Below are 13,118 nucleotides of genomic sequence, written 5' to 3' on the forward strand. Positions count from 1 at the left end.
TTCATTTGGTTTCTGTCGCATTTAATGTTCGTTTTGCCGGAGATTAAAGAGATCAAAGCCAGGAGAGAAAGCTTACCACGTGTTGTAAGTCATCATTTGATTCATATTTAGTTTCTTTTGTCTTTTATTAGCATATTTGGTATTGGAGTAATCCAAAAGTCATTGAAAGTAATCCAGTTAAAGTAACCCTACCCAACCCTGATAATAATAACTGCTAAGAGTTCATTTTGCATTGATTCTAATCAGGGTTCGTATGGGTGCTTGAAATCCTGGAAAAAATTGGTCGTTTAATGTGCTTTCACAGATTGAAAAAAGTGCTTGTAAAGGCTTGAAATTGTTGCCATGTTTCCCAGTAGTCATCCAAAAGTCATTGAAAGTAATCCAGTTCAAGTAACCCTACCCATTATCTAGCTGCTGGGCTGGGTGACTTAATACAGCGGTTGCTCCTCCCGTGGCTTGCTAGCCAAGATAAGAGAGACAAAAAACGACTCAGTCTTCGCCCAGAGAAACTTGGAAATGAACCATTTGAATTCAGCGTGAGTTTACTGTTAGCATGAGGGGAGAAGGAGCGCTTGGTGAATGATAATGTCTCTTTTTGGGGTTTGTAGGACAGCGTCGGACACCGATGGCGAGAAGGGGAATCAACCCAGAGCGGAAAAACCGAGAGATCTTTTCCAAAAGGTGCGTTTGAGCGTCCGTTTTGCCTCTTGGATTTATTGACCCGGGGTGCGTTTCAGCTGGATTCTTTACCCGAGAGTAAGCAGCAGGAGATACGAAGAGCGCTGCATCTTTTCTCTTTTGGACAAACGATGCCGAGGACGCTGCAGCAGGCCTCGGGGCGCACGTACCGCTTCTGGAACACGCAGCCTGTTCCAAAACTTGGTAAAATATAAGAAATCGAGTTTTTTTTGTCTTACCGTATTTTCCGCACTATAAGGCGCACCTAAAAGCCTTTATTTTTTTTCAAAAGCTGACCATGCGCCTTATAATACAGTGCGCCTTATATATGGATCAATATTAAGTCTTGCCGACTAGATTTTCCCCCGAAGGCGAAGTTGTCCGCGGTGTATGCTGGGATTGTCATGTCCACCATGGTCGCCGTGGCGACCGGCTGGCCCCGCCCCCTTGGCACCGGCTGTAGCAGATTTTCTAATTTGCGTTTGTGCTTCTTAAGGGCGGGTTTTGGGGTTTGCCGGTGGCGGGTTCATTGCATTACTTTGCATTATTCTGTTCTGTTTGACTTGAGGAAACCTGTACTTGCCCGTTCTGAGTAAAAGCCTGTTTTGTGAGTATTCCTAGTCTGAGTTCCTGTTTGCCTGTAAGCCTGTTTTTGTTTGTGTCCCTGAGTGTTGGACGACTTTTATTTCCTTGATAAAAGTTACTGATCGTTAACGCGAATGAGTTCACCCTTCCTGCCTCCTGCCTCCGATCTGGTCCGGTCCCGTGACAGGGATTTATATACCGGCGTTTCATTTCCTAACCAATGTGTCAATCATCATTTGAATCAGTCACTATTAGCTAAAGTTGTTCGGAGGTAAAGGGGGCGGATCCTTTTTATCATTTACAGGCTCGCATAGGCTAAAGGGGCGAAACAAAGCCCGCTATTGGCCGAAAAAGATGAATGTGAATCACACGTCGGGTTGCACTACGGCATAGAGAAAACATGTTTTACTAGTCTGTATTTATAAATATTTGACTCCCCTGGATTTACTACACTCACGGATATAAGAGGATCATGGTTGCACATTATTATTGAACGCAACGACTTCGGTGAGCTACTCCGGCTATATATTTTCCCAGTATCTTGTTTCAGAGTGATATCGATGTTTCTGTGATGGGTCTTTTTAAAATTCAACTCAATTCCAAGTGTTTATTGTCATATGCACAGTAAAGTTGCGAGCGAGAAAGAAAATAGAAACTAAGGAATGGTTGGCATTTCTTGAATCCCAAGACTTTAACCTTCCGAATGATATTTGGAACGATGCATTTGAGTGACATCGTACGGACACCGTTTCCGTATATGTTTGAGACACGTATTTGCTTCTTTCAGAATGTTAAGGGGGTAATAAGTTGGACTGAACCATCTGACTGTTTTGTCCACCTTCCCATTGTAGCGCCTTATAATCCGGTGCGCCTTATGTATGTCAAAAATAGGACCAAAAACTATTTTTTGGGGGTGCGCCCTATAACCCGGTGCGCCTTATAGTGCGGGAAATACGGTACTTCTGGAAGCGTTTTACTTCTCATATTTCTAGTTTTCTAAAAATATATGTTGGTATGAATCGTTTAGCTTATTTATATAAATAAATATTGTTCTTTTTTTCTAACAAAAAGGTTTTTTTATAACGAGAAGGCGCTGAATAAATCACTGTATTATCACTATATTACCTATATTTTTCTATTGAGGTTTTTGAGTTTTCCCTTTCCCGCATGTCGGTTTCAGATCAGGGGATGGTGTCATTGTGACCTGTTCAGTCCTTGGAGATAATTGGTGATTAAGGGTGTCACAAATAAATCGGACTCAGCGTGGGGGTGTCACTTGTTTTAGCTCGGAGATCACGAAGTAAGTGTAATCGTATGGCCTTAAACTAAGCACCTAGCAAAAGTATTGGCCCCCCTGGAATTTCTTGTCATCTTCCCCCATTTCAGGTTTCAAACTTAAATCTAAAAACAAATGAAAACATTTTTTGAGAATGAAAAACATGTGAGACAAAATCGTAAAGCAGAACAATAATATAACGATGTGTAGAGCAAAAAAACTAATGCGGACCTGACTGCCCGTCTTAACTTTCAGCCCAAACAAGGAGAAAACTAATCAGAGAATAAACCAAGAGGTCCATAATCACATTGGATGATATGTAGGCATACACAGCTGTGGGGGGAGAATCCTTGCATAGGAAAACTATTAGTCATACTCTGCATAAATCTGCACTTTATAGAAGAGTGGAAAGACGAATTTGCAAGAAGACACATGGTAGACATAGATAACACGTGGAACAAGTTGCTCTGGTCAGATAAGACTACAACTGAACATTTTGGGCTAAATGCAAAGTGTAACGTTTGATGTAAAAGTAACACTGCACATCTCCCTGAAAACCCCATCTCCACTGTCAAACATGGTGGTGGCAGTATCATGAGCTAGGTCACATGGGAGACATAAATAACATATACAACGAGTTGCTCTGGTGAGATGAGACTACAACTGAACATTTTGGGCTAAATGCAAAGTGTAACGTTTGGTGTAAAGGTAACACTGCACATCTCCCTGAAAACCCCATCCCCACTGTCAAACATGGTGGTGGCAGTATCATGAGCTAGGTCACATGGGAGACATAAATAACATGTACAACGAGTTGCTCTGGTCAGATGAGACTACAACTGAACATTTTGGGCTAAATGCAAAGAGTAACGTTTGGTGTAAAAGTAACACCGCACATCTCCCTGAAAACCCCATCCTCACTGTCAAACATGGTGGTGGCAGTATCATGAGCTAGGTCACATGGAAGACATAAATAAGATGTACAACGAGTTGCTCTGGTCAGATGAGACTACAACTGAACATTTTGGGCTAAATGCAAAGAGTAACGTTTGGTGTAAAAGTAACACCGCACATCTCCCTGAAAACCCCATCCCCACTGTCAAACATGGTGGTGGCAGTATCATGAGCTAGGTCACATGGGAGACATAAATAACATATACAACGAGTTGCTCTGGTGAGATGAGACTACAACTGAACATTTTGGGCTAAATGCAAAGTGTAACGTTTGGTGTAAAGGTAACACTGCACATCTCCCTGAAAACCCCATCCCCACTGTCAAACATGGTGGTGGCAGTATCATGAGCTAGGTCACATGGGAGACATAAATAACATGTACAACGAGTTGCTCTGGTGAGATGAGACTACAACTGAACATTTTGGGCTAAATGCTAAGTGTAACGTTTGGTGTAAAAGTAACACTGCACATCTCCCTGAAAACCCCATCCCCACTGTCAAACATGGGGGTGGCAGTATCATGAGCTGGTTCTGGGAAGAATGTTCGATTTGATAGATGCGGCAAACTACAGGGCGATTCTGGCAGAAAATATGTTGGGTGCAGGTGCAGGTTCACCTTTCAACAGGACAACGACCTTAAACATAAAGCAAAATCTACAATGCAAGGATTTAAAATACAACGGTGTTAGGATGACCAAAACAAAGTCCAGACCTAAATCCTCTCGAGCATTTGTGTGAATATCTGAAGAAATGCCGAAATGTGAACTGTTTTGTGAGGAAGAATTGTCAGGAAACGGACCGGGAAGCAGGGAGTCGGAACTCATATGCGTAGACGATCTGTCACTTTAATTAGGAACCAACGGACCAAAAACAACAAAAAACAGGCAATCAAAATTACAAACTAGGCATTACTCAGATCAAACGGGCATGAACAGGGTTTCAACGAGGGTTAAACAAAAGGAGCGCTTAAGTACTCCAAGAGCAATCAGTCCAATGCGTCTCAGCCGGTGTCAAGGGGCGGGGCCAGCTGGGCGCCATGACAACCGTGCAGGACATGACAAGAATAGGCAAATATTTCTGTTTTAAGATGTACCAAACTTAAAGAGACATACCCGAAAAGACTGGGAGTGACCGCACCAAAAAGAGGTGTATGAACTCAAAGGGGGCCAATAATTTTGCAACACCTACTTTTACATTTTCAATTTTAAGCAAAATATAAAATCTTGAATAAATTCTGTTTCTTTTTTTATGATTGTGTCTCCCATTTTGTTGATTCTTAGAAAATACTTATCAATAAGTTTTAACCCATTATGACACTGTCAGGACCAGAACAGGAAACAGAACCCACTCGCGTAACGTTACTCACAGTTTTATTGGGGAAAAGAGAAAGGAGCGCACACTCGATCCGGAGATCGTTGGTCGCGGGGAGTAGGTTGCTCAGCCGTGGAAGTGGGACTTCCGTGGCGAGCGATGGCGGTGTCTGGAGCGAAAAAAACAGGTCAGTAGCTGGGACAGGAGAGCAAAAAACAAGAGCAAAAATACAGTACAGGCAGAAAAAAAAAGGCTTGCTGTGTTAAAACGGAGATTCGCAGACGGACCGACAAAAGGCGACTAAATACTGACAAGGAGCCAATCTGTCAATGAGCTTCAGCTGGTGCCCAGGGCGGGGCCAATTGGGCACCATGGCAACCGTGACTGACCACATGTTTAACAGTTCTTGGGGCCAATAATTTTGTACGGCACTGTATATTAAATTTGTTTCCTCAAATGTTCTTTGGTTGATAAATGTGAGTCAGCAAATACAGCTTTGGAACTGGCAATTAGCTTTGATGACACCCGGTGGACATATTTAAAACTGCAGATAGATAGATAGATGGAACTGGCTTGTTGTTCTCTTGTGCTTCTCTGCTTTGTCTCGAGGGCCGGATGAAATCTGTTTTCCCTTGCCCTCATGTAGGTTTCAGATCAGGGGACGGTGTAATAGTGGTCTGTACAGCCCTTTAAAACTTCCCGTGATTAAGGTTTATAAAATAAACATGATTTGACCCGTTTTTCTTTTTTTTTTTGTGGAAACAGACGAAATCACGGTGAACCACGGCCCGATAACCGAAGGCGAGTTTCCTGCTCGAGAGGAACCTTACTCCCTCCCTCCCGGCTTCTCCTGGGACACTTTAGACCTGAGCGAGCTGTCGGTGGTATACAGTCAATCCATGTTTAATTCCGTTAACAAAATCTTCTTTGTTTTAGCTGCCAGCTCCTGGAAAATGGAGCCCTGTAACCCGAAAGCTCTCAATTTCAGACGCGAGATCTTTGCACGTTCCTCAACGAGAACTACGCAGAAGATGAGGAGAACAAGGTCTCATGCGGTTTCTCCGTGGAATATATTCAATGGTAAAACCTGCTCGCTGTATACAGTAATCCAGGGGTGGGCGATTATTTAGGGTCGATGGCCACATTGGGTTATAAAATGTGGCCTAGGGGGCGATCCTGGACACCTATACCATTTTTCTTTTAAATTTAGGAATGAATATACATGAAGATATCGACATTTTACACAATTAAAGCTGTCAGGACCAGAACGAAAACAGGACCCACTCGCGTAACGTTTCTCAGAAGTTTTATTAGAAGAAAGGGAGGGGGTTGCGCCCACGATCCAGGGATTGCTGGACGCGGGAAGCAGGTCGCTTACATGGCGAGCGATGGCGGCGTCGGGAAAACAGGTCGATAGCCGGGACAGGAGAGCAAAAAACGTGGTCGTGTCAGAAACGGGTCGGGACGGGAGAGCAGAAGTGGTCTCAAAAAAAGCGGCTCGTAGCCGGAAACAGACGGCAGCGAAAATGGGACAGGTGGGAGTCAGGGTCGAAAAAAGGCTTGCCTAGTATTCACTGAGGTTTGCAGACGGACTGACAACAGGTGACAGACAGGAGTGGGTTTAATTAAGGACAGGGAGCCAATCAGAGTCGGAGGCAGATGGCGCCCCAAATTTTTTTTTTTTAATATTTTGTTTTGTAATATTAATGTAGTTATATTTTTTTTTCATATTGTTTTAGTATTTCTGCAGTCAGACTTTTGTATGATTACTAAAATATTTTTGTAGGATTACTGTAGTTTTATTTCGTAGTATTTTTGCGGTGTTTTCGCAGTAGTATTTCCACATCAGTATTTTTATAATATTTCTGCAGTATCATTTTTGTGGTACCGGTATATCTAGTATTTTTGTAGTATTACTGCAGTTATATTTTTGTAGTATTTTTGTTGTAATAGTTCTGTAGACTTTTTTGTTCTATACCAGGGGTGTCAAACTCATTTTAACCCGGGGGCCACATGATAGAACAAACATTCTCTCGGGGGCCGGACTAGTAGATTAAAGAGAAAGAAAAAGGGAAAAAAATAAGACAAAGCGAAGGAGAGAAAAAGAGAGAGGGTGGGACAAAGAGAGAGAAAGGGAGAAAGAGAGAGAGAGAGGGAGAGAGGGAGAGAGAGAGAGAAGAGGGAGAATGTGAAACGTGAGAAACAAGAGCTAAAGACAATTAATGAGAGAGGGAAAGAAAGAGAGAGAAAGAAAGATATCCAAATAGAAATAGAGAGGAGAGAAAAAAAAGGAGAGAAACAGAGAATGGGAGAAGGAGAGAATGGGAAACCTAGAGAGAGAGATAATGAGAGAAAAGAGAGAAAAGGAAGAGAGAGCAAAATAAAGTAAAAAGACAAAGAGAGAGAAAGAGACAAAGAGAAACAAAGAAAGTGAAAAAGAGAGAGGCAGAGAGACAGAGAGAGAGAGAGAGAGAGAGGGAGAGAGAGAGAGAAGAGGGAGAATGTGAAATGTGAGAAACAAGAGCTAAAGACAATTAATGAGACAGGGAAAGAAAGAGAGGGAAAGAAAGATATCAAAATAGAAATAGAGAGAAGGAGAGAAACAAAGGAGAGAAACAGAGAATGGGAGAAGGGGGGAATGGGAAACCTAGAGAGAGAGATAAAGAGAGGAAAGGAAGAGAGAGCAAAAGAAAGTAAAAAGACAATGAGAGAGAAAGAGACAAAGAGAAACAAAGAAAGAGAAAAAGAGAGACAGACACAGAAAGTGAAAGAGAGAGAGGCAGAGAGAGAGAGAGAGAGAGAGAGAGAAAGAAATACAAGTACAGTGTCTTTGTGAGAGGCACCTGGTTTTGGCAACATCAAGTGGACCTATTTCCACCTGCAGCTCGTTTTTCTCTTGCGCTTCTCTGAGCGTCGTCTCGCGGGCCGGATTCAATCCCTTAGCGGGCCTGATCTGGCCCCCGGGCCGCATGTTTGACAACCCTGTTCTATACTATTACTGTGGTGATATTTTTTGTAGAATTTTGAGAAGTATTTTCATATTATCGTAGTAGTATTGCTGTAGTAGAATTCTTGTCGTAGTATTTTGTTGTATGACTGTCGTATTATTACTGTAGTAGAATTACAGTAAAAGTATTTTTGTAGTATTTGTTTTCCTTTTTTAGAATTAAAGCAAAATAATCTATTAGGCAGCCATTTTTAAAGCCCCAGTTTGTAGTATTTGACCACTAGATGGAAAAGAAAGCCAGTGCCAAGAGTAGCAGCAAGATGCCAGACAAACATGGCAGTGATTTCTACTTAGGGATTCCCTTTATGTCAAAAAGATTTCTCTACCTATGATTTTTTGGGATAAAAATTACCGTATTCGTCCAACTTCGTGAGCGATTGAAAGCATCTATTGTAGGTCCTGGGACAGTATGGCTGAAACTGGAAAATGAATAAGATTTGCGTGTACATCATGTAGATTAGTCACTTAGTCAACATACATGTCACGGTTGCCAGGGCGCCCAATTGGCCCCGCCCATGGACACGTTTTTGTTATTGTTTTGCCAAGCCTTGTGAATCTCCCGTCTTGCCTGTGTTTTTGCTCCTGTTTTGTTCTCGCCCCGATCTGTTTGATTTTGACCACTTCCTTGTTCCGATTTTCGGAGCAGGACGTATATCGGTCCCGCCCCAAAACATACACAAGAAAACAGAGAGAGTCGAGTTCATCCACAGGGGGTTCACTCTCATTTCGACTCTCTCTGCTCTCTTGTGTATGTTTTGGGGCGGGACCGACATACGTCCTGCTCTGAAATATATTAGTAAATATTTCTCTAGTCGGGCGCTTGATTCGAGTCGCCCCAACCCAGACAAATTCTTATCAGTTAAGCAAAGAGTTGGAGACGTCCTGACCCGCCCAAAGTCCTGTCAGTCACGTACACTCCAAATGTCTCTACTTTCCACAATACCGTCAATGATCCCCGGATCGAGTGTGCGCTCATTCCTCTTCTCCCCAATAAACTGTGAGTAACGTTACGCGAGTGGGTTCTGCTTCCTGTCCTGGTCCTGACAATTTTAACGTTATCCACGCACATGCAAAAATGGGGCGGGGTAACTGTTTAGCCAATCAGAACGCAGAACACAATGCACGTTCAAAATCCGTAACGAAAAGTAAATTGCGATACAGCGATTGTTAACTGTACTCCACTGTGTCCCCTTTACCTTCTAGCATCCAAGACCTCACTGATATAATCCACATAAACGCTCTTCGTATCTCCAGACATGATATCTCTTACTTTAGAATGAATAATTAACATTTCTGGGAGTTCCTCTTCCCCCCAGGTCGAAGCGAGAGGGTGAATTCGTTCCGCCTCAAAATGCTCGGAGCTGTTCGAGCTCCCTCGACATCGCTTCTCATTCATATTCCACGCCGCGTTCTCCTTTTTACCCCCCTTAGGGTCCTGCGGCCCCCAAATTGGGCGGCCCGATGGCACTGCGGCGTCAGGGTGGATTCCAATAAGAAGCTGGTCGGATTCATCGCCGCCGTCCCTGCTCGTGTGCAGATTTATGACTCGTAAGTCAATTATGTACGGCAGAGAGATATGACAAATTTAATTTTCTTACATTAACTTATGAATGTAATCCATGCATAAAGTAGGCTTAAACGTACTTGCTTAAAAGTGTGTATTTCTAATCAGCTGAATGGCCCCTTTAAGCATCGATACATAGAATTAGCAAGTATGAGGATTACCTATCAGTCGTTGTATAGTTTGGGACTGAGGTCAGAATTTTAGTAGTAAAGAGTTACATTTACCCCGTTACATTTACCTGAGTGAGTTTTGAGACATTTCATTCTTCTAGGAGTAGTCTTAAATCACTATACTTTTAACTTTTACTTGAAATTGGTGAAGAAGAAACTGTACTCTTACTCCGCTACACTGAACCCGTTACTTAAATCCCGTCTGCGTAAGTAGAGGCCTGTCTGTCTTTGCTAAGGCACATTTATTTTGACAAATACCTTGTTTCTATTATTTACATTTGACCAGTGACCCTGACAACCACCAGGTGGCACTTGTGAGCAGGGATAGGAACTTTTTTTGTACTCTATGCGCAGTGCATATAGCTGTAGCCATATATATATATATATATATATATATATATATATATATATATATATATATAGAGAGAGAGAGAGAGAGAGAGAGAGAGAGAGAGACAAAGAGATAGAGAGGGCGAGAGAGAGACATAGAGAGATAGAGAGGGCGAGAGAGAGACATAGAGAGATAGAGAGGGCGAGAGAGAGACATAAAGAGATAGAGAGGGCGAGAGAGAGACATAAAGAGATAGAGAGGGAGACATAAAGAGATAGAGAGAGAGACATAAAGAGAGAGAGAGAGAGAGAGAGAGAGAGAGAGAGAGAGAGAGAGAGAAGAGAGAGACATAAAGAGATAGAGAGAGACATAAAGAGATAGAGAGGGCGAGAGAGAGACATAGAGATAGAGAGAGAGACATAAAGAGATAGAGAGAGAGACATAAAGAGATAGAGAGAGAGAGAGAGAGACATAAAGAGATAGAGAGAGAGAGAGAGACATAAAGAGATAGAGAGAGAGAGAGAGAGATAGATAGATAGATAGATAGATAGATAGATAGATTTATAGACATAGCTAGATAGATAGATAGAGATATATAGACATAACTAGATAGATAGATAGAGATATAGATAGATAGAGATATAGATAGATAGATAGATAGATAGATAGATAGATAGATAGATAGATAGATAGATAGATAGATAATTATATATATTTATATAGAGAAAGAGATAGAAATATTTTTTTTCATCCACAGGGGGTTCACCCAAACACTGTCTGAGTACTGTCGATCAAAATCGTTTTAGATTATATTTATTTGTTTCAGAATCTAATCTGGTGGTTACCAACTCGGCCAGCAGGTGGTGCTCACTATTTACCAATTTCTACGATATATTATAATTCTAGCCTTAAATTATCGATGTTTTAGTTCATTGATCAATCTAATGATTGATCAATCCAAAAGAAAAATGTATAGGGACACACAAATAAATAAGGAAAGAGAAATAGTCGTTTGCACCTCTCTTTTAAATGCTGCTGATGTCACCAGAGGCATGTCTTGTGACCGATTGGAGTTCTTGTTGATGCTTTTCAAAAGAAGTGCGCCAATCATATTAATGGCCCCAGTTTTAAGTTTGACACTCACAGGTGTCAAATAGGCGGCCCGCAGGCCAGATCGTGCCCGCTAAGGGATTGAATCCGGCCCGCGAGACAACACTCAGAGAAGCGCAAGAGAAAAACGAGCTGCAGGTTGAAATATGCCCACTTGATGTTGCCAAAGCCAGGTGCCTCTCACAAAGACACTGTACTTGTATTTCTTTCTTTCTTTCTCTCTCTCTCTCTCTCTCTCTCTCTCTCTCTCTCTCCTTTCCACCCTTTTTCTCCCACTCTGTCTCTCTTTTTATCTTCCTTTGTTGCTCTTTGTCTTCTTCTCCCTCTGTGTCTGTGTAACTTATTTTGCTCGAACTTCCATTTTTCCACTTTTCTCTGTTTTCTCTTTCTCTCTTCATACCCTATGCGCTTTCTTTTCTCTTTTCTCTCCTTCTGTCTTGCTATTTCTCTCTCTCTCTTTCTCTCTCTCTCTCTTTCTCTCTCTTTTCCACCCCTTTTCTCCCACTCTCCGTGTCTCTCTTTTTCTCCCTTCTCTCTCTGTGTCTTTTAAACTTACCTTGCTCTAACTTCCCTTTTTCCTTTTCTCTCTTTCTCTCTTCCTACCCTTTGCACTTTCTTTTCTCTTATCTCTCCTTCTGTCTTTCTATTTCTCTTTGGATTTCTTTCTTCCTCTCCCTTTCCCTTTCCCCACTCTCACGATTTTTTTTCTTTTGTTTCTCACGCTCTCTCCCTCTCTCTCTTTTTCTTTCTTTGTCCCACCCTCTTTCTCTTATTTCTTTATCTCTCTTTTTCTTTCTCTTTCATCTACTAGTCCGGCCCCCGACAGAATGTTTGTTCTATAGTGTGGCCCCTGAGTTCAAATGAGTTTGACACCCCTGCTTCAGGTAGACAAACACAGAAACTCGTATCTTATTTTAATGAACACCGTCGGAATATTTTGAATACACACAAATTCCAAAAGTACAATCGAGTAAATGTAGTTTACTACTGGAACTTTTCGAGGATACATATCACGACGTCTATATAAGTGGCGAATGTGTTTCTGCAGGGAGAAGCCGATGGCGCAGATCAAATTCTTGTGCGTGCATAAGAAGTTGCGGCTGAAACGGATGGCCCCGGTCCTGATCCGCGAGATGGCCAGGCGGCTCGGGCAGCGGGGCGTCCGACAGGCGGTCTACGCCGCTTCCGTGGTGCTGCCCACGCCGCTTAGTTCCTGCAGGTCTGGATTTGATTTATTCACTATTTGTTCCAAACGCTCCCTGGATATCTAGATAGATGGATAGATAGATAGATAGATGTCTAGATAGATGTCTAGATAGATAGACAGATAGATAGATAGATAGATAGATAGATAGATAGATAGATAGATAGATAGATAGATAGATAGATAGATAGATAGATAGATAGATAGATAGATAGATAGATAGATAGATAGATAGATAGATAGATAGATAGATAGATAGATAGATAGACTGACAGTCAGAGATAGATAGATAGACTGACAGACATAGATAGATAGATAGACTGACAGTCAGAGATAGATAGATAGATAGATAGATAGATAGATAGATAGACTGACAGTCAGAGATAGATAGATAGACTGACAGACATAGATAGATAGATAGACTGACAGTCAGAGATAGATAGATAGATAGATAGATAGATAGATAGATAGATAGATAGATAGATAGATAGATAGATAGATAGATAGATAGATAGATAGACTGACAGTCAAGGATAGATAGATAGATAGACTGACAGTCAGAGATAGATAGATAGATAGACTGACAGTCAGAGATAGATAGATAGATAGACTGACAGTCAGAGATAGATAGATAGATAGATAGATAGATAGACTGACAGTCAGAGATAGATAGATAGATAGATAGATAGATAGATAGATAGACTGACAGTCAGAGATAGATAGATAGATAGATAGATAGACTGACAGTCAGAGATAGATAGATAGACTGACAGTCAGATAGATAGATAGATAGAGAGAGAGAGAGAGAGAGAGAGAGGGATAGAGAGATAGATAGATAGATAGATAGATAGATAGATAGATAGATAGATAGATAGATAGATAGACTGACAGTCAGAGATAGATAGATAGATAGATAGATAGATGGATA

At 41.6% G+C, this 13,118-nt stretch overlaps 1 protein-coding gene across 1 annotated transcript in view; it reads left to right on the plus strand.

Moving 5' to 3' along the window:
- The first annotated feature begins 488 nt into the window (after positions 1-488).
- The window catches only part of LOC148347851 (glycylpeptide N-tetradecanoyltransferase 1-like), a 45,330-nt gene continuing 32,700 nt past the window's right edge, over positions 489-13,118 (plus strand). Inside the window, exons 1-7 of the mRNA XM_088324284.1 lie at positions 489-536; positions 609-681; positions 738-882; positions 5,570-5,688; positions 5,793-5,884; positions 9,243-9,359; positions 12,035-12,205. Coding sequence (XP_088180410.1) covers positions 517-536; positions 609-681; positions 738-882; positions 5,570-5,688; positions 5,793-5,884; positions 9,243-9,359; positions 12,035-12,205 — 737 coding nt within the window. The 5' untranslated portion in view covers positions 489-516. The remainder of the gene's footprint in view (positions 537-608; positions 682-737; positions 883-5,569; positions 5,689-5,792; positions 5,885-9,242; positions 9,360-12,034; positions 12,206-13,118) is intronic.

Source organism: Urocampus carinirostris, chromosome 19 (genome assembly GCF_059441175.1).
Source record: "Urocampus carinirostris isolate Australia breed hairy pipefish chromosome 19, RoL_Ucar_1.0, whole genome shotgun sequence".
In the NCBI taxonomy this organism is placed as follows: Eukaryota; Metazoa; Chordata; class Actinopteri; order Syngnathiformes; family Syngnathidae; genus Urocampus; species Urocampus carinirostris.